The 22,206-nt window shown below is 46.5% G+C and overlaps 1 protein-coding gene across 2 annotated transcripts; it reads right to left on the reverse strand.

Moving 5' to 3' along the window:
* Positions 1-467: 467 nt before the first annotated feature.
* On the reverse strand, positions 468-22,182 carry NUP50 (nucleoporin 50). 2 transcript variants are annotated; one of them, XM_021091395.2, is made up of 8 exons: positions 21,871-22,182; positions 17,955-18,033; positions 15,647-15,730; positions 11,327-11,513; positions 9,103-9,765; positions 7,367-7,448; positions 5,190-5,308; positions 468-4,244 (listed from the first exon to the last, which is right to left on the reverse strand). In XM_021091395.2, exons 2-8 carry the CDS (start codon positions 18,021-18,023, stop codon positions 4,042-4,044), a joined length of 1,407 nt encoding a protein of 468 aa, XP_020947054.1. In that variant the 5' UTR covers positions 18,024-18,033; positions 21,871-22,182; the 3' UTR covers positions 468-4,041. The 2 variants fall into 2 exon arrangements, with proteins under 2 accessions (XP_020947054.1, XP_020947055.1); XM_021091396.2 differs by lacking the exon at positions 15,647-15,730.
* Between the last annotated feature and the right edge of the window lie 24 nt (positions 22,183-22,206).

Genomic DNA, 22,206 nt, shown 5'->3' on the forward strand with positions numbered 1-22,206 from the left:
GTATTTTCTTGATCAGTTTGATCCCTAATTTAAAAACGTCCCTTCTGGACACAGATCCCAACTCCCCTTGTCTGGAAGAAACCTCACCTGCCTTAACTGTAGCTCCTTTGAAGAGCCCACGTCTGGAAGGTCTGCTGCAAGCACTACATTCGAGACTACACAATAAGCTTCTAGCACAATACCCAATGAAAGCGTTATTCCCGTTCTCACTGAAACGTGAAGCCAAAAGAAACCCTCGAAGGGTCTGGGATGGGTCTCCTCCAGCACAAGGGGGTCTGACAACAAGTGGGCTGGGCCGCCTCCCCTCCCGGCAGACCTTCCTGCTGTTGGGAGGCTTCTGGGCACTGCTTCTGCATCGGGCACTGGCTCTGCCCCCCGCCAGGGCGTGACTTGGGCACTTCAGTGGTTTTACGGCATTACAGCGCCAGGTGCGGCACGGAAGAACACCAAAGTTTCAAACACTGCGATTCTGCTTACTTTCCCTTTATTCACAGTTCACGATCCGTACACTTCCTCAATGGGATCATTCAAAAGCTAATACAAACTGAGATTACACTGACAGGTCAAGGATTTGCGTTTTAGGAAACGAGTTCCTATTTAAAACAGAAAGCAAACGACTCCCCCACTTGATTGCTACGAAGCTTCCTGTCTCTGCTGCAACGGCGTCTGCATCAAACGCAGGCTCCTCGGTCCCTACGTGATCACCACTGGCCACAGACGTACACGGGGCCTGGTGCTCAGAGGACCGCGCGGGAAGACGTCTGGACAGGCCCCCCACTGCCCCCGCTGGTGCTACAGGACAAATCCATTTCCGCCGGGAATTCTCACTTCTAGAATGAGGATGACTACCAGGGGTTAGGGAATGAGCCGCTTAGTTTGCAAATCTGCAGAGCCTTCAAAATACACCGTGCTTACATTTATTTGGATTGTTCTGAAATACAATCATGACTGGCAAGTGCTCAAAAACAAGCAACTTATTTATCTCTAAAACGGAACCAAAAGGCTTTCTCAGTGAAAATTCATTCTGAACTCTTAACAGTAAGGTAGAATATTAGGTTTTTTTCCCTCTACCCCAGAACAGGTAGGTATTTTTGGCATGCAGCATATCAAAAATATGATCTGGAATTGAAACTGTAAAACAATAATCCTTTGAAAGAAAATTAGTTAATAAACATACCTGTCCTTCCACGGGAAACACAATCTGAACTTTAAACCCTGGACACACATTTTCAACCTAGTTTAATTCCAACACTCCATTTTGGCTTCATGGGAAATGGCTCAAAAGGAGGAGAGAACACAAACTGGTAAAGAAAAAAAGAAAAAGCCACTGGGGTACTTGGTATTTGTCAAGATACAACACAATCTGATTTAGAATCAAAGATACACACACACCCTTCAGGTCACATTTGTGGTAACACTCCTTACAGATTCTCAAACTAAAGATAAAAAGTCCAGCCCACATTAAACATTTTAAATCCTCATTTATAATAATTTGTTAAAAATAAATCTGATCCCATGGGGCAGAACTGCGCCGTTAAGACAGTGGGGATGAACAGGCAGGCGGGCCCGCCAGGGGCCGAGGGGCCCTCCCCTAACAACACACACGGCCTTGGATTTTACAGCGAAACCCACACACACTCGGGCCTTCATACTAATACGTGATTCAAGTGGAGACCAGCGAGTTCCTAGAACACTGAGTGATTTTAAGAAAAGATCACATTTTGTCGTAGGGTGTACACATCACATTTTCCCCGATAAATTTTCCCTTTAACAGTACAGTCTGAGCAGCAAGAATTTGCTGGGAATGTTAGTTAAAAAGAAAAAAAAAAGCAAGCAAGCCACACATACCCATTAAAAAGACAAGCAGGGCTTAAGAGGTAATCCAGTCCTGACTGCTAGAGGCCATTTCTGGTCGACTCCACATCACAGCAAAGGCAAACCCAACACCGCACAAAGCCTTCCTTCGTAAAGATGCCGCCACCGTGCGCCTGACTTTCGGGCAGGACCTGGGAGCATGTGCGGCTGAGCACGCGGCTCGGCTCGAAGGCGAAGGCGCCGAGTTTGTTCTGATTTCCTCCACTTTGTCACAGCTGCAGAGCCCTACTGTTCTAACAGTACCGACCACGTGGTCACTAAAAATCATCCACAACAAAACTCAATAGTCTCACTTCTAAAAAGTTAAAAGCAACAAGTGCCACTTCCTCCCGCGGCCTCACAACACGAAGGAGTTTAACCACATCCCCCAGTATATGGCGAGCACACCTCTCTCCACATGTGTCTGTCTATTCGAAGTCACGCACTGGGCTTCCAACTCTCCCAGGGCCATCAGGGAAACGAGAGGAGAACGCCGAGAGTCGCGAGATAAACGCGGCCCGCGTACCTTACCCCAAGTGTGTTCAGAGTAACGTATCTGACCGCAAGGAGGTTTTCCCGCCCCTTAACATCTGAAAATTACAGTTTTGTTTGTTTTAAGCAACTCTACCACCCAGTTACTTTGACTCTCCCAAGTCAGAAAATAAATCATGGCTGAAGATGAGCCTGTGGCAGTGCTACCAGCCCCCAGGCACAGACCCTGAGACTCAACTGAAACAAGATGCGCTGGTGCCAGCACCGAACGGCTCGAGAGGAATGAGAGTGGGCGTTGACAACCTTCAAATTCACATCAAGTTCACAGGTCCAGAGCCTTCAAAGAACACGAGCCTCAGTTACTGACAGCTGTGGAGAGGTGACACGGGCGTTCCTGGGCACAACCATGGCTCCCTTTCAGACGGACATGTGGCATACTCTACTTTTTTTTTTTTTTTTTGGTCTTTTTAGGGCTGCACATGCAGCATATGGAAGTTCCCAGGCTAGGGGTCCGCCACAGCCACAGCAACGCGGGATCCAAGCTGCGTCTGCGAGCTACACCACAGTTCACGGCAACGCCAGATCCTTAACCCACTGAGCAAGGCCAGGGATCGAACCTGCATCCTCACAGACACCAGTCAAGATTCATTTCCACTGAGCCATCACGGGGACTCCTGGATTACCTCACTCTTAAAAAAGTAAACGGAAATTTCAGGTACCAAATGCAAAATGCACTCCTGTCTAAAAGCTAAAAGCAACCTTTACACACACACTTTTCTCTCCCGTCACCTCACTGCCTATTTCCTGGGAAGTTCGCACGGCTCGTGTAACGAACGCCCCCGTGACATAACAAGCAGGTTTTAGATCCACGGGGTTCATCGTGGCACAAACACCCTTTTCCACTTGCTGCACAGCTTAGCCCTGACTCTCTAATAAGGGTTTACTGTCCTCTGTCTACAAACTACAGGCTACCAAGTTTGTGCTTTGCAACCTTGGTCCTGGCGATCCCCCAGCCCATTTGTCTCCAGGGGATACAGAAGGAAGAGCACCTCATGAATATGCCTACAAACCCACAGAACAAGCCACACATTTCCTTTGAAAAAGAAAAAGCAGTTCCAGAACCACAGCAAAGCAGCCTCTGGGGTTAAAGGCCAGCGTCTGCACAGAAAAGGCTGAGGACTCCAACGCTGAAGGCAGACACTTCAGCTGTAAAATAACACAATAAAATAAAGCAAAGAGGAACCGTCTCTGCCCCAGCAAGGCAGTTCGGTTCTCTCGGACACCCATCGGCCAGGGCCAGCAGAAACAAGAGCGCTCCCGGCAACTCCCTTCTGGACACGGGGCGGCAGCGAGCCCCAGCCCCTGGACCGGAAAGGCCTTTGGGAAATCTACTCGATACCCTGATTGCAGTTCATTATTAACAAATCACTGGTGATTAGTTTAATCAATGAACATTAAAAACCTTCCAAAAAATTTCTTTCAAATATATTTTACACATTAGATAGATAGCTTTTAAGAAGGGAGAATACAGTTTCTTGACAGGTAATATTAAAGGTTTTATTGGCCATATTTATCTTCCTCACAAAAGTTTTAAGTTATCTCTAAGTTCTAGAATGTCAAAGAAGAGAAGAAAACTAAGTTTAAAGGGCAGTGGGGAAGCAGCAACTTGGCAACAGCTCCTCAGGGGAAGCGTGTTCAGGAATCCTTCTTCTCCAGTAAAATTTTGTGCAACTCATCTGCGTCCTCGCTGGTTTTCACCCGAATTAACATGGTGACCGGGACGGAGGCGTTGGTGGCATCGATGGGTGGGTTCGGAATGAGCAGGACCAGCACGTTGTTCTTCCCCGTGCGGCTACACGGCATGTTGGGCGGAATCAGAACGTTGAGCAGGATGTTGCCTGCGGTTAAACACAGGAGAAAGGCCATCGGACTCTACCCGCCACACACACAGCTCCGTGAAACTGCGGCTTGAATTCGGATTCGGATGCAGCTCACACTTGATGGATCTAAAATGAGGAGCCATGGGAGTGGCATGGCTCCCTGACAGACACCAGCACAGTGTCCCCAAGAGGACCGTGAGGCGTCCGGCAGGACATGGACTCAGCCGCGGTGAGGAGCAGCCGCCTTTTGCCACCTCCCACCCCCCGTCTCCCACCGCCACACCAGCCCCCCCCCCCCAGAACACACTGGGCCCCCCGGCCCCCAAGGAACAACCCGCTGGCCCGACGTGGCATCTTCACCATGTCACTTGAACACGGAGTGGTCACCACTCTGTGGTCTCTGCCACAGAGGCCAGCAGAGTTCATGGGGTGAGCGTGGCATTACTGTGACAGTGTCCCAAGAAGTTTCTTTCTGGGACCCAGTCGGGGCAGCACCACTGCTGAGGCCCCAGCCGAGGGGCGACCCCCTCCTCCCAGTGGGTAAAGCTGGACGGTGGGGTAAGAGCGGAGGGGAACAAGTTAATGATTATTTGCTACATAACAATGATTCCTTCCATTCTTCTTCAAGGTTAATCCTCCCTGAATGGTTACTAAATGATCCAATTTACCTACAGCTTCTTCGTCACAGTCCTAACACAAAGGAAAATGGAACCACTTCGCTTACTTCTTGGCAACGGTTTTTAATACATCTCGGTTTTCTCACACACAGAGTACCCGGTAATGACCTGGTACTCAACTAAACCTATAAATGCTCAGCAGGTACAGGATGAATTTGTCCCGAACAATCTCCGTTTTGTTCCAAAAAACACATTAAGATTCCTGAAAATCTCAATGACTAGGAAAGGCTTTCACACAGTATGTGATTACGCTTGTTTGTGCCACCTGGGAAAAAAAAGTACCCACCTAAATTGGTTTCTGCGCGCACTAAAAGTTGTGTCTTCTGATTGGCTGTATGTTTTAAATGCAGAGTACCCACACCTTTCTCTTTAAATTCATTGTCTTTCTTGTAAAATAGTTTACACCTATGAAGAAAGATAACGGGTATGGTCAGACACGGTGACAAACCACGACAGTCAGTTTCCAAAGGGCCCGCTCACACTCGTGGGAGCCTGGTACTCAGCGATGGCGGGGACGCTCAGGAGACTCTCCTTCTGACCCAGATCAGGTCTGGGCACAAGCCAGAGGAGAGAATCTGGTCAGACAGTCTAGAGTCCCTCCACGTTTTTTAAATTATTACACAGTGGGCCCTGAACAACTCTTTAATGACGCTTTCTGAAACTACCTTTTCTTAAAAGTCTGGAAATCGTGGCCAGGCACCCCCCTCCCTGATGTGCTCCTTTGGCCCTGAGTTCGAGAGCGCTGACCTGGCCTTTAGAGAACAGGAAGGAGTACAGGCCACTCCACGCTGCCCCTCCCCTTGCTGTTTCTTATTTTTGAATTCTCTGCAAGACTCTGATCTCCCAGGACACTGAAATGAGTCTGGAAAACACACTTAGGCAAGGCCTGCAGATAATGTAATCAAATATCTCCTCGGCCTCCAGTCACACATCTCTTAAGGTTATCAATAAAGCAAAACCTGGGAGTTCCCGTCGTGGCGCAGTGGTTAACGAATCCGACTAGGAACCATGAGGTTGCAGGTTCGGTCCCTGCCCTTGCTCAGTGGGTTAACGATCCGGCGTTGCCATGAGCTGTGGTGTAGGTTGCAGATGTGGCTCGGATCCCGCGTTGCTGTGGCTCTGGCGTAGGCCGGTGGCTACAGCTCCGATTCAACCCCTAGCCTGGGAACCTCCATATGCTGCGGGAGCGGCCCAAGAAATAGCAAAAAGACCAAAAAAAAAAAAAAAAAAAAAAAAAAGCAAAACCACTGCCTGCTCCTATTTTTTCTGATCAGAAAAAACTTAAGTCAGAGTCATTCCTTTACGGCATCATGTGTAATTAAACTTTTAAACAAACAAATGAATTGTTAGTCTATGAAAAGTTCTCAAAGACAGCCCCACTTAAGAATCCCACAGGTTTTGCTGATTTACTCTACAAAAACTGCTGACTCTTAAGTCTCTGATTTTTGTATTAGAAGTGGTGTAGGTCACAACTCTGGCTCGGATTCTTGGATGTGATCCCTGGCCCAGGAATTTCATGTGCCACGGGGCAGCCAAAAAAAGAAAAAAAGAAAAAGAAAAAAAAAAGCACTGATTTCATTTCATTGAGAGAGAATTTAAAAATGGCTCTTTGGCTTTCTTCTGGAAGCAGGAGCTCTCATTAAATAAGCAAACAACAAACAAACAAACAAAAAACCCCCAGCTTTCATCACTGGGGGAAGGAGAATTTATACACCCTTAATGGGAAGGAACGGCTGCCCTGCCTTATGTTTTGGCTGTGAGAAGATTCACCCGGGCCAACCGTGTGTCTCCAGGAAGGAACCAGAGGTGCCTCCTAATTTCAAAGCAGAAGTAAAACCAAATCTGAAGCCAGTGATGAGGGGATGTCTTTGTAGGGGAGGGAGAAGGGGAGAGAAGGAAGGAGAAAAAGGGAGAGAAAGATGAGGTGGGGCAGGTGGAGCAAAGAAATGACAGTCCCTGAAGCATTTTGAAAGCAGAAAAGAGCTAAATTAACAGAAAAGAACAGAGGTGTTCCTGTCGTGGCTCAGCAGTTAACGAACCCACCAGCATCCATGAAGACGCGGGTTTGATTCCTGCTTCGTGGGTTAAGGATCCAGTGCTGCCATGAGCTGTGGCATAGGTCGCAGATGCGGCTCGGATCTGGCATTGCCGAGGCTGTGGTGTAGGCGGGCAGCTATAGCTCCGATTGGACCTCTAGCCTGGGAACCTCCATAAGCTGCAGGTGTGGCCCTAAAAGAAAAAGACAAAAAGCAAAACAAAACAAAACAAAAAGAATACGCTGAAAAGGAAATTGGGGAGCTGGATTAGTTTTAAATAGAGGCCAAGACTTCCTGTTCGGGTATAAAGAGCAGGCACAGCCTGACCGGGGACAGGGTGCTCGGTCAGCTCTGCAGCCTTCTGGAAGCTGCTTTCCATGTCTCTACAAAGTTACACTCAGGTGGATTCCTGTATCTCATTACTTACTTCTTGGAGTAAAAAGCATCTTCTTCTTTTACTTCAGTAACCACTACTTTGGGTGGCTCGTCATTCTCCTCTTCATCTCCGCCTTTTAAAAAACAACACTAGCTCAGTAAGATTCAAATCAAGAGCCTGAAAACGTGAGAAAAGGAGTTTGTACCTACTCCATCCCCAACCTTGGCGCAAACAGCCCATGTCAGCTGATGCAGAAACTGAAAGCTCAATCTAACGGTGGCAGGGGAGGCCCTCACTGGATTTTGGTAGAAAGCCTTAGCATGAAAAAGAGGTGTCCGTGCTCACATTCAGTGTACAGGCAAACTTACAATCAGTCACCACTCACATGTGCTCAGATAACCCACTGGAAAATAAAAATCTCAGAGAGGCTTCCAGCGCTTTCCTCCCCAAACGTCCCTGAGACCACCTCTACACCGCACCAAGGAATAACCATAGGACGAAAGGCCAGAGAAGACGGAGAAAATAAGTATTTTACAAGGCAAGTTGGCAGAGAATTCGGGCTCAAGTCTGGTGTGAGTAATTTAAGCGCTGTCGGAGCCGCCACCCCTCTGGACAATCAGGGGCCACAGGCAGCCTCCCAGTCTGAGCCCATGAGCACCTTCACTCAGTCCAGGGCCCCACCCACAGGGGACACCCCCTTAGAGAAAGCAACTACACAAAACTCACTAATGAGCGACTCCAAGAAAACAGTTCTGCTGCTCCAACAACTGGGGCCACCAGACTTAGATGTTAAGGCCACCGCCCCCCGCCCCAGTAGGGAGTCAGGGCCTCCAGCGTGGACCCCAGCATCTGTTATTTTAACAAGCTCTCTAAGTCTTTCCATTGCGAGGACCACGAGGTAAGGAGGAAGTGCTTCACCGAGGGCCATCCTGCTGCGGAAAGGACTCCCTTCAAACTCCGCAGCCCCGCGCCGCGCACTCCCTGTCTTCACTGGGGCAGAGGAGAAAGAGAGAGATCTGCATCCTAAGCCTCGCCCTGGAGGTTCCTGGCTTGAGGAAAGGTTGAAGGCAGGAAAAGGGGACACGCAGCAGTGCCTGCGCCGTCTGCCTCCCCAAGGAGGGATTCGCCCACACACCGAGGTACCTTCAACTGCTCAAAAGCATCTTCACAGACACTATTTGTTCACAGCCACCGCGTGCTGGGGAGGGACTGTGACAAGCCCTCCCTGTGAGCTAAGAATCAGAGGGGGTGGAGAGGCTAGGACTAGGGCCCAGTCTGGGGCACTAACACGGCACATGATGGAAACCTCTAGAAAGGGGGCAGCAATCCAGACACACCTTGGGAACACATCGTCAGTTTGTCCCCCACAGCCCTGAAAAGTCTGCTTTCCTCATTTATAGGAGAGTACTGTTTTGCTAAGTGAATTATCTTTAGTCAGATCTTCTAAATCACAGTTGAAGGTCCATGATGAATTTTTTTCAATAAAATACAATTTTAAAAAACCCGTTAATTCACTTTTTAAAAAGAAGAATGCTGTGTGTTTGACACTCCTCAAAGTCAGGGTGCCAGATGTTTTTAAATAATTTTTTTGGCTTTCACCCCCCATAGTAATCCCACCCCATTTTACAAATAAGGAAACAGACTCAGAAGCTAACCAGCTCTGTCCAGAATCACACACACGTCCAGGAAACGACAGAGTGACAACACGAACCCAGATCCACCTCATTCCCATGGGACACAGAACCTACACGAACCCACACCAGAGCGAGGGGGGGCCTCTGGTTTACCTCTGCATTCATTCCCGCCACCTTCTGCTCGGGTCTCCAGTGTTTTAGCGGAAAATGGTGAAGAAACTGGTTTACTCGGGGTAGTATCTTTGCCAAACAAACTGGAGTTTCCAGAAGAAAATGAAAAGCCAGTTAATGGGCCAGAGTTTAAGGAGCCCAACACAGAGCTATCGATTTTCTTGCCAAAATTAAACGAGGCACTTGCTGCTCCTAGTGATGGCTCCTTGTTCTTCTCAGACAGAGCCTCCATCTTCTTCTCTGATGCAGCTTCAGTTGTGCTGCCATGAAACAAAAAGGTTGACTCCTGCTGTAACTTTGAACCAAAGAGAGAAGGAGATTGTGTTTCAACTGCTATTTTGTTTTTTTCACTTTCAGAATGACTGCTACCACTGTTCCCATGTTGCTGCTCGATGCTTGCTAAGTATTTCTCATAGTCTTTAAAGATGGGGGTCAGATCGCAGAGCGGGTTTGTATTCACGTGCTTCACGATCCAGTCCCGAACAGAGCAGTTTAAGGCTGCCAACTGCTTGTGATAGGCATTCCCAGGGCAGGCTGTGCTGGAGGCAAGGCCGGAGGCAGAGGGCTGCTGACTGTCACCATTAGTTTTAGGACTTGACATCTTTTTATCAACCGAGGAAGCAGGGCCATTCACAGCAACAGAGCCTACCGGAAAGTGAAATTTTAAGAGTTTATTCAGAAGGTGATTTGATTAAGTCATCCATATTTTCATACCACTGTCTTCCTATTTTCTGCTTTTATACTGTATCCTACTTTTGTGACAGTTCAAGAAGCTTGTGCACATGTAATATTTAGGAACTAGTTATTACAAAAACCAAACAAAACATTTTATATACATACATCATATATATAACTCACGCTTACATTAAACCTAATTTTAAAATATCTTTTCCTTCAAAAGGATGCCCATTTCCCCTAAAACTGTCAAAGTGTGAGCATAAAATTTAATCTCCAAGGTTGTAGGGATGAACATATATTAAACCAGTCAAATTCCGAACACAACATGCTTATCTTAATGACACTAAACATTCTGCCTAATTTTTTTTTTTTTTTGGGTCTTTTTGCCATTTCTTGGGCCGCTCCCTCGGCATATGGAGGTTCCCAGGCTAGGGGTTGAATTGGAGCTGTAGCCACCGGCCTACACCAGAGCCACAGCAACGTGGGATCCGAGCCACGTCTGCAACCCACACCACAGCTCACGGCAACGCCGGATCCTTAACCCACTGAGCAAGGGCAGGGACCGAACCTGCAACCTCGTGGTTCGTAGTCGGATTTGTTAACCACTGAGCCACGACAGGAATTCCTCTGCCTAATTTAAATGAAAAAGTAGACACTCTTAAAATAACTAGCTAAGGAGTTCCCGTCGTGGCTCAGTGGTTAACGAATCTGACTAGGAACCACAAGGTTGCGGGTTCGGTCCCTGCCCTTGCTCAGTGGGTTAACGATCCGGCGTTGCCGTGAGCTGTGGTGTAGGTCGCAGACTCGGCTCGGACCCTGTGTTGCTGTGGCTCTGGTGTAGGACGGCGGCTACAGCTCCGATTTGACCCCTAGCCTGGGAACCTCCATATGCCGTGGGAGTGGCCCTAGGAAAGGCAAAAGACACACACACACACACAAAAAAAGGAATAACTAGCTAAGTATAATCCAGTGAGTCAGGGTCCTTTTCAAGAACCAAAGATTTTAACTCATGATCCTATTCTCTGCTGCTAATCCCAAAAGTTCTTGACCAACTCCCCCAAAACAGGATCAGGCAATCAATACGTCCTGGGCAAAGTCAGTCTAGACTGGGGACAGCAGGTGTGTGACGCCCAGGAAGCTCTTGGTACACATGTAATGAATGAGGGGCCAGGAAGGGGCACCTTTACAGAGAGTTCACTAGGAGCTTCCTTTTCTCCTGTGACCCTTGGCTCAATTCTGAGGGTCATTCTCATTCCAGAGCTCAAGGCTCAGAAGTTAAGGGACTTCATAAAGGTCACAAAGCTGGTAACTGGCGGAGGTGAACACAGAACCCAGGTCTGTTTTGGCCTGTGCCCAACTCGCTCAATAAACAGTCAACAGCCCCCTCATTTCCACCCCTTTCCTTATCACCCTGCTTTCGCTTACACGGCCCCAGGACCCAGACCAAGTACAGGAAAAGCATCTTTGCCAAGTTATGTTTCATACGTTATCTTTACCCAGATGGGCCTGAAGGGACAAGCCTACTCACCGAAGGTGGTCTTGGCCTCGGTGGCCGCCCTCGAGCTGGAGAAGGGAGGGGCGGCAGTCACGCTGCTTCCGTTTGACAGGCCTTCCAAGGGCTTCCCTCCAGCACTGTTACCAAATCCAGAAAACCCGCCTCCTCCAGAAGGTACAACCAAACCTTTAAAACCTTTAAAGGCCCCTCCACTATCAGACTGAAATATAAAGAAAGCGCATACATTAGATAACTCTACTTTTTATCATCAAATAAGCAAGTGAATGACAGCGTTGTCGTGGCTAAACAGTACCTAGAATCCTTGTGCAACCAACACTAAAGGAAACTGCCAGGAGTTCCCATGGTGGCTCAGTGGTTAACCAACAATACTAGCATCCCCGAGGACGCAGGTTCGATCCCTGGCCTCAATCAGTGGATTAAGGATCTGGCATTGCCGTGAGCTTGTGGTGTAGGTCGCAGACGTGGCTCAGATCCCGCATTGCTGTGGCTGCGGTGTATGTAGGCCAGTGGCTACAGCTCCGACTGGACACCTGGCCTGGGAACCTCCATATGCCATGAGTGCGGTCCTAAGACAAAAAGACAGAAAGAAAAAAAAAAAAAAGGAAACTTCCAGCACAAGCAGAAATAGCACTTGGATAGATTTTATTCATGACAGCTCTGCAGTCCCCAAGCCGCCTTCCTGAAATAAGGACAGTTGTAATTTTCAGTGAAATAATTAAAAAAATATATAATTAGGATATGAGTAAAAAGACGAACTCAATAAATTCATGGGTTCATCACACAGCCACAGAACTGTAACTAAAACATGTTATCAACACAACTAAAGCCCAAATGAAAGATTTTTCATGTACTACTCATAGACCATTTATTTGCCCAAGGAAGTTGTAGAAGCATCGAGTCAGGCTAGCGGATAGTATTTTACCGCCACCTATAATTTCCTCAGCACGTCTGTAGCCTTCGACGTGCTTTCAGTACACAGAAGCTTGGGAGTCTGAGTCCAATTCTAGATTTTCTGTTAGCTGAGAAACCCAGAGGCGACACTTTATCCCTAGGGTGTTTTCACTGCTTTCTTTACAAGGTCTTTCTAGCAGACGGAATGTCCTGCTGCTGCTAGCTCCCTTCCATGTCTAACCCAAGACGCTCTGGAAGCGTCTGGCATTCCTTAGAACGCTCTCTGCCCCTGGGAACCGCAGAGAAAAGCTCCTCAGTTTAAGGTGCTTTGCTGAAGTCACTGCGGTTTCTGTAAGATCTTTTTTTCAAAGTAATGGTTACACCACAAGGAGGTGATCTGCCTCTCAAATCAAAGACCCAAGGAGGCTCTAAGAAACGTCCTCTAAAATATATCAGGGAATACACTCTTCAGAACATCCAAGAACGTGCAGAAACTTTAAGTTCTCACATAAATGAATTATAACAATGATCTCACAAAAATACTTCAGCTGGAAGCTCTTCATTTTAACGGGCCAGGTGGCCTGATATTACTACAGTTTTCGAAAAACACGAAAAGTTTCAATCACATCTACAGAATTTCACCGACACACACATAGCAATAAAATCAGGCAAAGAATGCAAATCTTTTATGAAGTTTAACACGTAATATATAGTTCAGGTTCTGATGCTCTAAATTTTATTTTTGGTGATTTGAAATAAACCAAACTGATGGTTATCATTTTATAAGAACAATTCATGGACAAACTGTAAAGCTGCAAGTGGCTCTTCAGAGCCTTTTATTTTTTAGTTTTATTATTTTTGTCACTATTTTTCGGCCACGCATGTGGCAGGCAGTTCTCAGGCTAGAGATAAAACCCGAGCCACAGAAGTGACAATGCTGAGTCCTTAACTGCTAGGCCACCAGGGAACTCGTATCTTGCACAATTTAAAAACGCCACATGAGGAGTTCTCATGGTGGCTCGGTGGAAACAAATCCAACTGGTATCCATGAGGATGTGGATTCAATCCCTGGCCTTGCTCAGTATGATCCTCAAAAGAAAACTAAACAAATAAAAAAGCCACATGGGTCTTCCCATTGTGGCTCAGAGGTAGTGGCTCTGACTAATATCCATGGGGATGCAGGTTCAATCCCTGGCCTTGCTCAGTGGTTTAAGGATCTGGTGTTGCTGTGAGCTGCTGCATAGGTCACAGTCACAGCTCGGATCTGGTGTTGCTGTGGCTGTGGTATAGGCCGGTAGCTGCAGCTCTGGGGAAAAAAAGGAAAAGAAAAACTACAAACTGTAATAGAAAAAATAAAAATAATTTAAAAAAGAAAATCTGACCAGAGCCACCACAGAATGCGCAGCTCAGTACGTTTATTCCAAAGGCACCATCCAGGATGTTCAACTAACTCCTCCTGAGAAGAGGTGTGCGGGTGAATGTATCTGAGGGCTGAGGACCTCGTTAGAGTTGTTACACGTGCAGTGACTGCTGAATGCTGACCACGTGATTTCAGTTCTCGAGTTCTAAGTCACGTTTTATCCTCTGGAACAGAAGAAAACACTTTACTATACTAAACTGCACTAAGCTAAACTATACTAAACTTAACTACATTACACTAGAAGGAAACCAACAATGGGAAATGTTCCCACCATCCTTAAACGTATGTATGGTCCTACCCACACCTTGACTGCAGGAGCAGCAGGCCTCAGAGCATCTCACATTTCCCTGTCATACTCCTTTCTGACACTCCCTTGCCCTGCTTTTGTACCGCTATACTCATTTTTCCTCTTCGCACTGTCACTCAAACTCTAATTTGTCTAAATCTTTTTTTTTTTTTTTGGCTTGCTTTGCTTTTTCGGGCTATAGCTGATAAGCTATACCACAACCACAGCAACAGCAACGTGGGATCTGAGCTGCACCTGTGACCTACACCACAGCTCATGGCAACGCTAGATCCTTAACCCACTGAGCAAGGCCAGGGATTGAACCCACATCCTCATAGATGAACCCAACTAGTGTTGGGTTCTTACTGCTGAGCCACAATGGAAACTCCTGCCTACTTCTATTCTTATTTCTGCAATTGAATAAGCTCCCTTTAATACAGATCTCATATTTATTACTTTTTTCTATTTGCCAAGGATTTTCACGAGCAGACTAGAAGTTTTTAAAAGCATTTAACAACCCAATCAAAAAATGGGTAGACGATCTATCTAAATAGTTATTTCTCCAAAGATATACAGATGGCCAAGAGGCACATGAAAAAAATGCTCAACACCACTAGTTAGAGAACTGCAAATGAAACCTACAATGAGATAACACCTCACACTGGTCAGAACAGCCATCATTAAAGAGTCTCCAAACACAAATGCTGGAAAGGGTGTGGAGAAAAGGGAACCCTCCTACACTGCTGGTGGGAATGTAAATTGATGCAGCCATTATGCATAACAGTATGGAAGTTCCTTAAAAAACTAAAAATAAGAGTTACCATATGACCCAGCAATCCTACTCCTTGGCATACACCCAGACAAAACCGTAATTTGGAAGATACATGCATCCCAATGTAATAGCGGCACTATTTACAACAGCCAAGACGTGGAAACAACCTAAATGTTAATAGAGAAATGGATAAAGAAAACGCAGGGTGTATGTATGTATATATACACACACAACGCAACATTACTCAGCCCCAAAAGAATGAAATAACGCCATCTGCAGCAATGTGGACAGACCTAGAGATTATCACACTAAGTAAGCCAGAGGAAGACAAATTATCATATGATATCACTTACACGTGGAATATAAAAAAATGATATAAATGTGGAGTTCCCATTGTGGCTCAGCAGAAACAAATCCAACTAGTATCCATGAGGATGTGGCTTCGATCCCTGCACAGTGGGTCAGGGATCTGGGATTTCCCTGAGCTATAGTAGGTCGCACATGTGGCTCAGATCTGGTATCTCTGCAGCTGTGGTGTAGGCCGGCAGCTGCGGCTCCAACTGGACCCCTAACCTGGGAACCTCCGTATGCACAGGTGTGGCCCTAAACAGCAAAAAAAAAAAAAAAAAAAAAGAAAAGAAAAGAAAACAAATGAACTTATTTATAAAACAGAAAGACTCACAGGCATATAAAATAAACTTATGGTTACTAAAGGTGAAGGGGGAATAAATGGATAAATTAAGAGAAAAAACACAGGAAACTATACATTCAGTATCTTATAATAATCATCAACTTAACAACGAAAATCTATAAGTATTTTCAAAAACAGTGTTCTTAACAGATTACATAAAAGACTTACAATTAAAAAAATAAAAAGCATTCATTGATCGGATTGCTCCCACAAGTGGAAATACTCTGTAACTCAGAAATCGAATTAGTGTTTGACTATAAGAAAACACTCACTTCAAATCCAACATTTCTACGTTTTGCTTTCTTTATGGCTCTATTCTTCAAGACCTCCTCACTGGCCACTGAGAATGTTCCCACCTGCATAAGTGCACAAATTAAATAGCAGTAAGGTAAGGCCACAAAGGAGATAAAATGCTGAACAAAAAAAAAAACCTAGACCAGACAAGCTCATCTGATATTTTCTGTTTTTAAAGTACGGTTAATACTGGGAGTTCCCTATGGTCTAGTGGTGAGGACTTGGTGCACTCACTCCTGCGGCCTGGGGTTCAATCCCAGGTCTGGGAACTGAGGTCCCACATTAAGCTGCTATATGCCACAGCCAAGTGATAAAATAAATTAAGTACTGTTCATACTAGTAACACAAATCATGGAGAGGGCAGAATAAACTCAAGCTTACACCTGTTATCTATCTTCTGAATCCCAATGCTAGTCAGGCAAATCCGAAATCTTCCAGAAACTACAAATCCAGGCTGTGATTCCCAGATCAGAGAGAAGAGTGCATTACCCCAAAGCTCTAAGAAGACTGAAACCATCAAAACCTTGGTACAAAATTATTCATGGCCAATTCTTCAAATATTTTAATTAAAAAAAACTTTTTGGTCTTTTTAGGGCTGCACCCACAGGATATGGAAGTTCCCAGGCTAGGGGTTGAATGGGAACTACAGCTGCCGGCCTACGCCACAGCCACGCCAGATCCAAGCTGCGGCTGAGACCTACACCACAGCTCACGGCAACGCGGGATCCTTAACCCACTGAGCGAGGCCAGGGATACGGCCAGGCCACGTCCTTGTGGATACTGGTCGGGTTTGTTATCACTGAGCCGCAACAGGAACTCCTCTTCAATATTTTAAATGTGTTCAAGACATTACCCAGATGCCCAAATCTAGTACCTTACTACCTTGGTTTTTAACCATGGTTTTTAAAAGCTTCATGTCCATAATATATACGTTATTTTAAAGAGGAGTCTTGCCTATTTGCCCATCCGCCAAAAGACCACCAAGGGACGTGGGACTTCAGGTGACCTGTTGGAAAACTACTGCTCTTCTATAGTATATTAAAAGTACCAAGTCCATAATCAGAAAAATGCGGAAAATCTTTGGCTTTACTTCAATTCTTCCTTTACCCTGGAGCCTGGTATAAAATACCCACTGTAAAGAGTTTTCATCTGTACTTATTCCAGATAATGTTAAACTTAGAAGAGACCTCTGTACCCACAGAAGGGCCATTTGACCTCAGCTGATCCAAATTAAATGTAATCTCCTTCCACGTTCACTAGAATCTATCCAAATGGAAGCGCTTTCATTCCTGAAATATTTTAATGTCAAAACAAATCATTCTATGGTAGTCTAAATCTTACAAGGCCCAGAATGTAACACTGCCTAAAACCTGGAAATAACTTAGTTACCAAAGACTTAGTTAAAAAGTACCAGGTCAGTCAGAACTGTTAAACGCCCCATCTTTTAAAAGCCCATATTTGTGACTTTTGTTTCCCAAAACATATTAGTACATACACCTGTTACGGTAAAAACATTAGTCCTAAAGAAGCTTGCAAACACTTTCGCAGACTTTAAAATACATTTTCCATACTCGGCATACTTCTATTAACTTGAAAGGCTAACTTGGTTACAGATTTCATGACTGAGCTGGACTGGGCGTATCACAGTGCTGACAAGGCACTAGAAATGCAGCTGTGTTCTAATCTTCAGGAGAGAAAAATTAAAAGATTTCCCCAGGGAGGATCATTTCATTTTATTAGGAAAGAAACCAGGCCGATCTAAATTCGATTCCTGCCAATGCAATTGTCCACGGGGGGGGGGGGGGGGGGGGGTTCATAGCTACAGTAGGAAATAAGACAGGCCTCCAAGCGGCATTAGAGTAAGGGAGGCGACCTCAACCTTCCAAAATCGAACCTTGTGAGTTTGGCAAGCCGGGAAGGTGAGGAGGCACCACTTTTCACGTCTGAGCCCTGACACTGAGCTCAGCTTGTGGCCAGATCGTTTACTCACCTCTCCGTCTGGACTAAAGCCATGGGCTTGGAACGCTGCAAGTCTATGAAATTCAGGAGCAAGATGCTTCTACACAGGAGGAGACTATTTCGGGAATAGGTGCTAGGGGAAAAGCACACCCGAGTGTAATGAATTTCTACACTTAGTAGAGATCTTAAGAAACCATACTGTTTCCAGTTCAGGGTGTTCTTAAAAAGGCCATTTAATTAATTTTACCACAGACTCTTCATGAAGAATCCCAAAATGAACTGAAATTTGGGCAGCAGGAAAATATTCTTAGGGAAACTACTTTTTACCTCTTCTGCTTCATCTTCTTGATCCCAATTTCTGTCTGTCAATTCCTTCTCGGCAATTCTTTTGGCCATTTTTTCGAACCTAAAAGTAAAAAAATTACAAGTCATAAGTTCACTTTCCAGACCAGGATATAACTCTTGGGAGTTCCCGCTGTGGAGCAGTGGAAGTCAATCTGACAAGTATCCATGAGGATGTGGGTTTGATCCCTGGCCTTGCTCAGTGGGTCAAGGATCAGGCGTTACTGTGAGCTGTGGTGTACATCACAGATGTGGCTCGGATCTGGCATTGCTGTGGCACTGGTTGGCAGCTGTAGCTCCGATTCGACCCCTAGCCTGGGGACTTCTATATGCCACACCTGTGGCCCTAAAAAGCAAAAAAAAAAAAAAAAAAAAGTTTACTTTCCAGACCAGTGTATAACTCTTAATCAAAATTCACCAGCAGGCACTGCTTTAATGAGAACTTTATAGTACTGTGAGGCTCCCAACATCACAAATCCAACAAAGGATTACACGAGGAGATGATTAAGTCTCCTGAGGAACGCTGGCACTCATTCTGAACAACAATAAAGCAAAGCTATTGGAAATAAAATTAAAATGAAACATGGATTGATTTTCTGGCCATGCCCACTGCATGCAGAAATTCCAGGGTTGAACCTGTGCTACAGCAGTAGCCCAAATCACAGCAGTGACAACAATGGATCCTTAGCTGCTAGGCCCCCATGGAACTCTGTTTTTTTTAAATCAGAAATTCCCTGGTGGCTCAGCAGATTAAGGATCCGGCCTTCTCACTGCTGTGGCCTGGGTCGATCCCTGGCCCAGGAACGTCCACATGCCACATGTGCAACCAAAAATCTGATTGGAAATCTGATCAACAAATATTTAAATAAAAATTACTCTGTGTAAATTATACTTATATATGGTCTTGCTGTAGGCATACTATTTTTAATATTTAACATTCTCTTAAGGATGATCCAGTAAAGTTCAACCTTGTTAAGAATCTGAATAAAGAGTTCCCATTGTGGCACAGTGGAAAGGAATCCGACAAGTATCCATGAGGACGTGGGTTCCATCCCCGGTCTCTCGCTCAGGGTCAGGGATCCGGTGTTGCCATGATCGGTGGTATAGGTCAAAGACGAGGCTTGGATCTGACACTGCTGTGGTGTAGGCCAGCAGCTACAGCTCGATTCGACCCCTACACTACTGCTGTAGCACAGGTTCAACCCCAGGACTTCTGCATGCCGTGGGCATGGCCAAGAAAAATCAATCAGCGTTTCATTTTAATTTTATTTCAAATGGAGTTGCTTTAGTGTTGTTCAGAAGGAGTGCCATTGTTCTGTTACCTTTGCAGTGGATACAAGCACCTATTCAAAGTGGGTGCTTGTGCCTGGAGTTCCCGTCGTGGCGCAGTGGTTAACGAGTCCGACTAGGAACCATGAGGTTTCGGGTTTGGTCCCTGGCCTTGCTCAGTGGGTTAAGGATCGGGCGTTGCCGTGAGCTGTGGTGTAGGATGCAGATGCGGCTAGGATCCTGCGTTGCTGTGGCTCTGACGTAGGCTGGTGGCTGCAGCTCCGATTGGACCCCTAGCCTGGGAACCTCCATATGCCACAGGTAAGGCCCTAAAATGACAAAAGACAACAACAACAACAACAAAATAATTGCGATTATCCCCCCAATCCTAAGATCATATCCTTCACTATTAAAAATAAAACAATAAATGGAGAGTGTTGTTTTGGATTCTTCCCTGACCCACTAGCTAAATGGATGAAAAAAAATCCCATTTTTTGCCCAAAAATTTATCGATTACTTTGGGACACTAGCTAGTGTTCCCGAAAATCAGCCTACATTCCTTCTACCTTTCCCACTCTTATCTCCCCTCAATCAACACAACCCACCTGAAGAAGTTTCTAGAACCTCCTGGTCATTAGATACAAACTTAAACATTACCCACTGCACTTCAGTGTCTACAAAATAAAATCCAGATGCTGGCATTCTAAAGTCCTCCAAAATCTGATCCCCTGTAGGGTAATTACATAAGCCTTTTCAGCTTTTAAAAGTCTCCTACTAACCTCTCAATTTTTCTTTTATAAGCGGTTTTTTTTTTTCTGGTAACAGAACAAATGGGCCTTAAAGTCTCAGATTCTAAGACATAAATGAGAATAAATATAATAATTTTCAGTCATTACCTGCAAATGCTCTTTTTTTAATGCCTTCATCCCCAACACCTGGTCAAGTTTTGCTATTAATCTGTGTCATCCAAAAAACAAACAAGGTATCCTTACACCTAAATCCTTACTAAACTTGAACTGTTCAGAGGCCAGCTCTCTCTCTCTGTGGAGCCTTTTTGGCCATTTTCCTACAGTAACTAACACCACTAGAGGGCAGCAGAGCAGAGAAGTTGAAACAGTCATTTTTGCTATTAACTACTTAGCAGTTACTAAGATTAACTGACAAAAAGAGATGGAGCTGAAAGTGCAAAAATGCAGTAAGAGAAAAGTTTTAACTTCTAACTCATACCCACAAGTGAAAAGATAACTGGCATAAACAACCTAAGTTCAATAGCTGCTTCCATGGTCTATCAGGTGACTAACCAGAGGGCAGGTATCTGCCTCTCACTCACATATACTGGGAATGCCCCACGCCCACACACAGGCAGGTGTTCTAGCTATTGTAGGATCAGAGATCTCAGCACTACACATTCCAGAAACTACTACAAGATGCTAGCATCTAGTTTTGCCATTTTGTTGCTGTAAACCTTGGGCAGGGCACTTAATTTCTGCGCCTCGGTTTCTTCATCTGTAGAACAGGGAGGTGGTATGAAAACTGAATAACGTAAACAAAAAGCACAGTTTAGACCAATGCCTGGAACAGAGGAAGGACTCGATACATATTATTAAAGGAACGAGTTCTGTTAACAGCAAAGATTATAATCTTTTCCTCCCAATCGTCGCTGTAAGTACAGAAAAACAAGATTAACTTGAATTATGAGTCAGGCTTTAAAAAATACTTTGCCAAATCCATATTTTATTTCAAAGCATGAGTCTTCATACAATAAATTTTCTTTTAATGCCTGGGGGGGGGGGGGGAATTCCCTGTACTTAAAAACAGGGAAGGCCTGGCACCTAAAGAGTCTTAAATGCTATTATTCTTAAGATCTTAAATTTCTCGGCTTCTAGTTAAAAATGTTATCAAGTTATGAAATGATTACCAGGTATGAAGCAGACCCTGCGATCGGAAGTCCAAACTTTTGGTAACTGGGCACACCTTTATTTGTGCCTGACACGGTTCGCTTCGCGACCTCTGCTTACCCCGATGCTACCCCATCCTTGGGGGTTAACGTCAACCCACCCCGCTTTGCCCGAAGACTTGACCGCACTTGAGGGTGTGATGCCCGGAGGAACCAGGGTGGACCCCGGGGGCTGAAACGCTAGGGAAAAGGAAACCGCTTCCCACTGGACAGAGCAAAGGGGGGATCCACGGCCTGGGAGCGCGGCGACCAGAGTGAGGCCAGGCCCAGGAGGAGGTGCAGGGGGCGAGGGCAGCGGGACGAGCGCCGAGAGGAATCGCTGGGAAACAGACCGAGAAGGCTTGGCCCGGGCCGCCCCTGCCCGCGCCGCCGCCTGCCTCCGCCGGGGCCACGGGGGCCCCGCTCCCGGGCGGGCCTTAACGCACGTCGGTCACCGCAGCGCCGACGGTCAGCTCCGAGCCCGGCTGGACAAACACCCCGATCGCGTCGCTGCCGACACCCCGCCCCCCCCGCCCCGGTCGCACCCCCGCGCCCCTCCCCCAGCCGGGACCCCGCACCCGGCTCCCCCTCCCAGACCCGAGTCCCGCACCCCGAGCCCGGGTTCCTCCCCCCAGACCCCGGCCTCTGCGCCCGGCCGCCCCCCCTCCCCTTCCGCGCCGCCCGCCCGCCTCTCACCTCCCCGGCGGCCGCCGCAGCCCTCGCCGGGTTGTGGGCGCCGCGAGGCCCGGCCGCGCAGCGGCGATCAGGTGCGAGGGCGCTGCCGCGGCGTTCGGCTCTGAGGCGGCGCGCGGTCGCTTCCGGTGCGCGGAGAGCCTCGAAGGATTCGGTGGTCCGCACGCCCTGAGTCGCCAACACCATGTCCCTCGGGGGCCTCACCCCTCTGTGTTCGGCAGGGATGGGGACAGCCGTCCGTTCAGTCAGAGGCCGCTGAGGGAACAGCGCCCAACACACCCCAGGCCGCCATTTTGTAACTCGAATCTACCCCTCAAAACCAATTCGGAAAAAAGAAGG

The sequence above is a fragment of the Sus scrofa genome, chromosome 5 (assembly GCF_054392235.1).
Source record: "Sus scrofa isolate SSC_HxYL_T2T_F1_AM1 chromosome 5, Sscrofa_HxYL_maternal_Yorkshire_Landrace_v2.0, whole genome shotgun sequence".
Lineage (NCBI taxonomy): Eukaryota > Metazoa > Chordata > Mammalia > Artiodactyla > Suidae > Sus > Sus scrofa.

What these genes read in the sequence shown, in the direction of transcription:
- NUP50 (XM_021091395.2), bottom strand. Translation starts at nt 18,023, where the DNA reads ATGGCCAAAAGAATTGCCGAGAAGGAATTGACAGACAGAAATTGGGAT. An exon ending in GTAGAAATGTTGGATTTGAA is followed by an intron (nt 11,514 to 15,646) that starts GTGAGTGTTTTC and finishes TTTATATTTCAG; the next exon opens with TCTGATAGTGGAGGGGCCTT. An exon ending in GCGCGCAGAAACCAATTTAG is followed by an intron (nt 4,245 to 5,189) that starts GTGGGTACTTTT and finishes GTTTAACCGCAG; the next exon opens with GCAACATCCTGCTCAACGTT.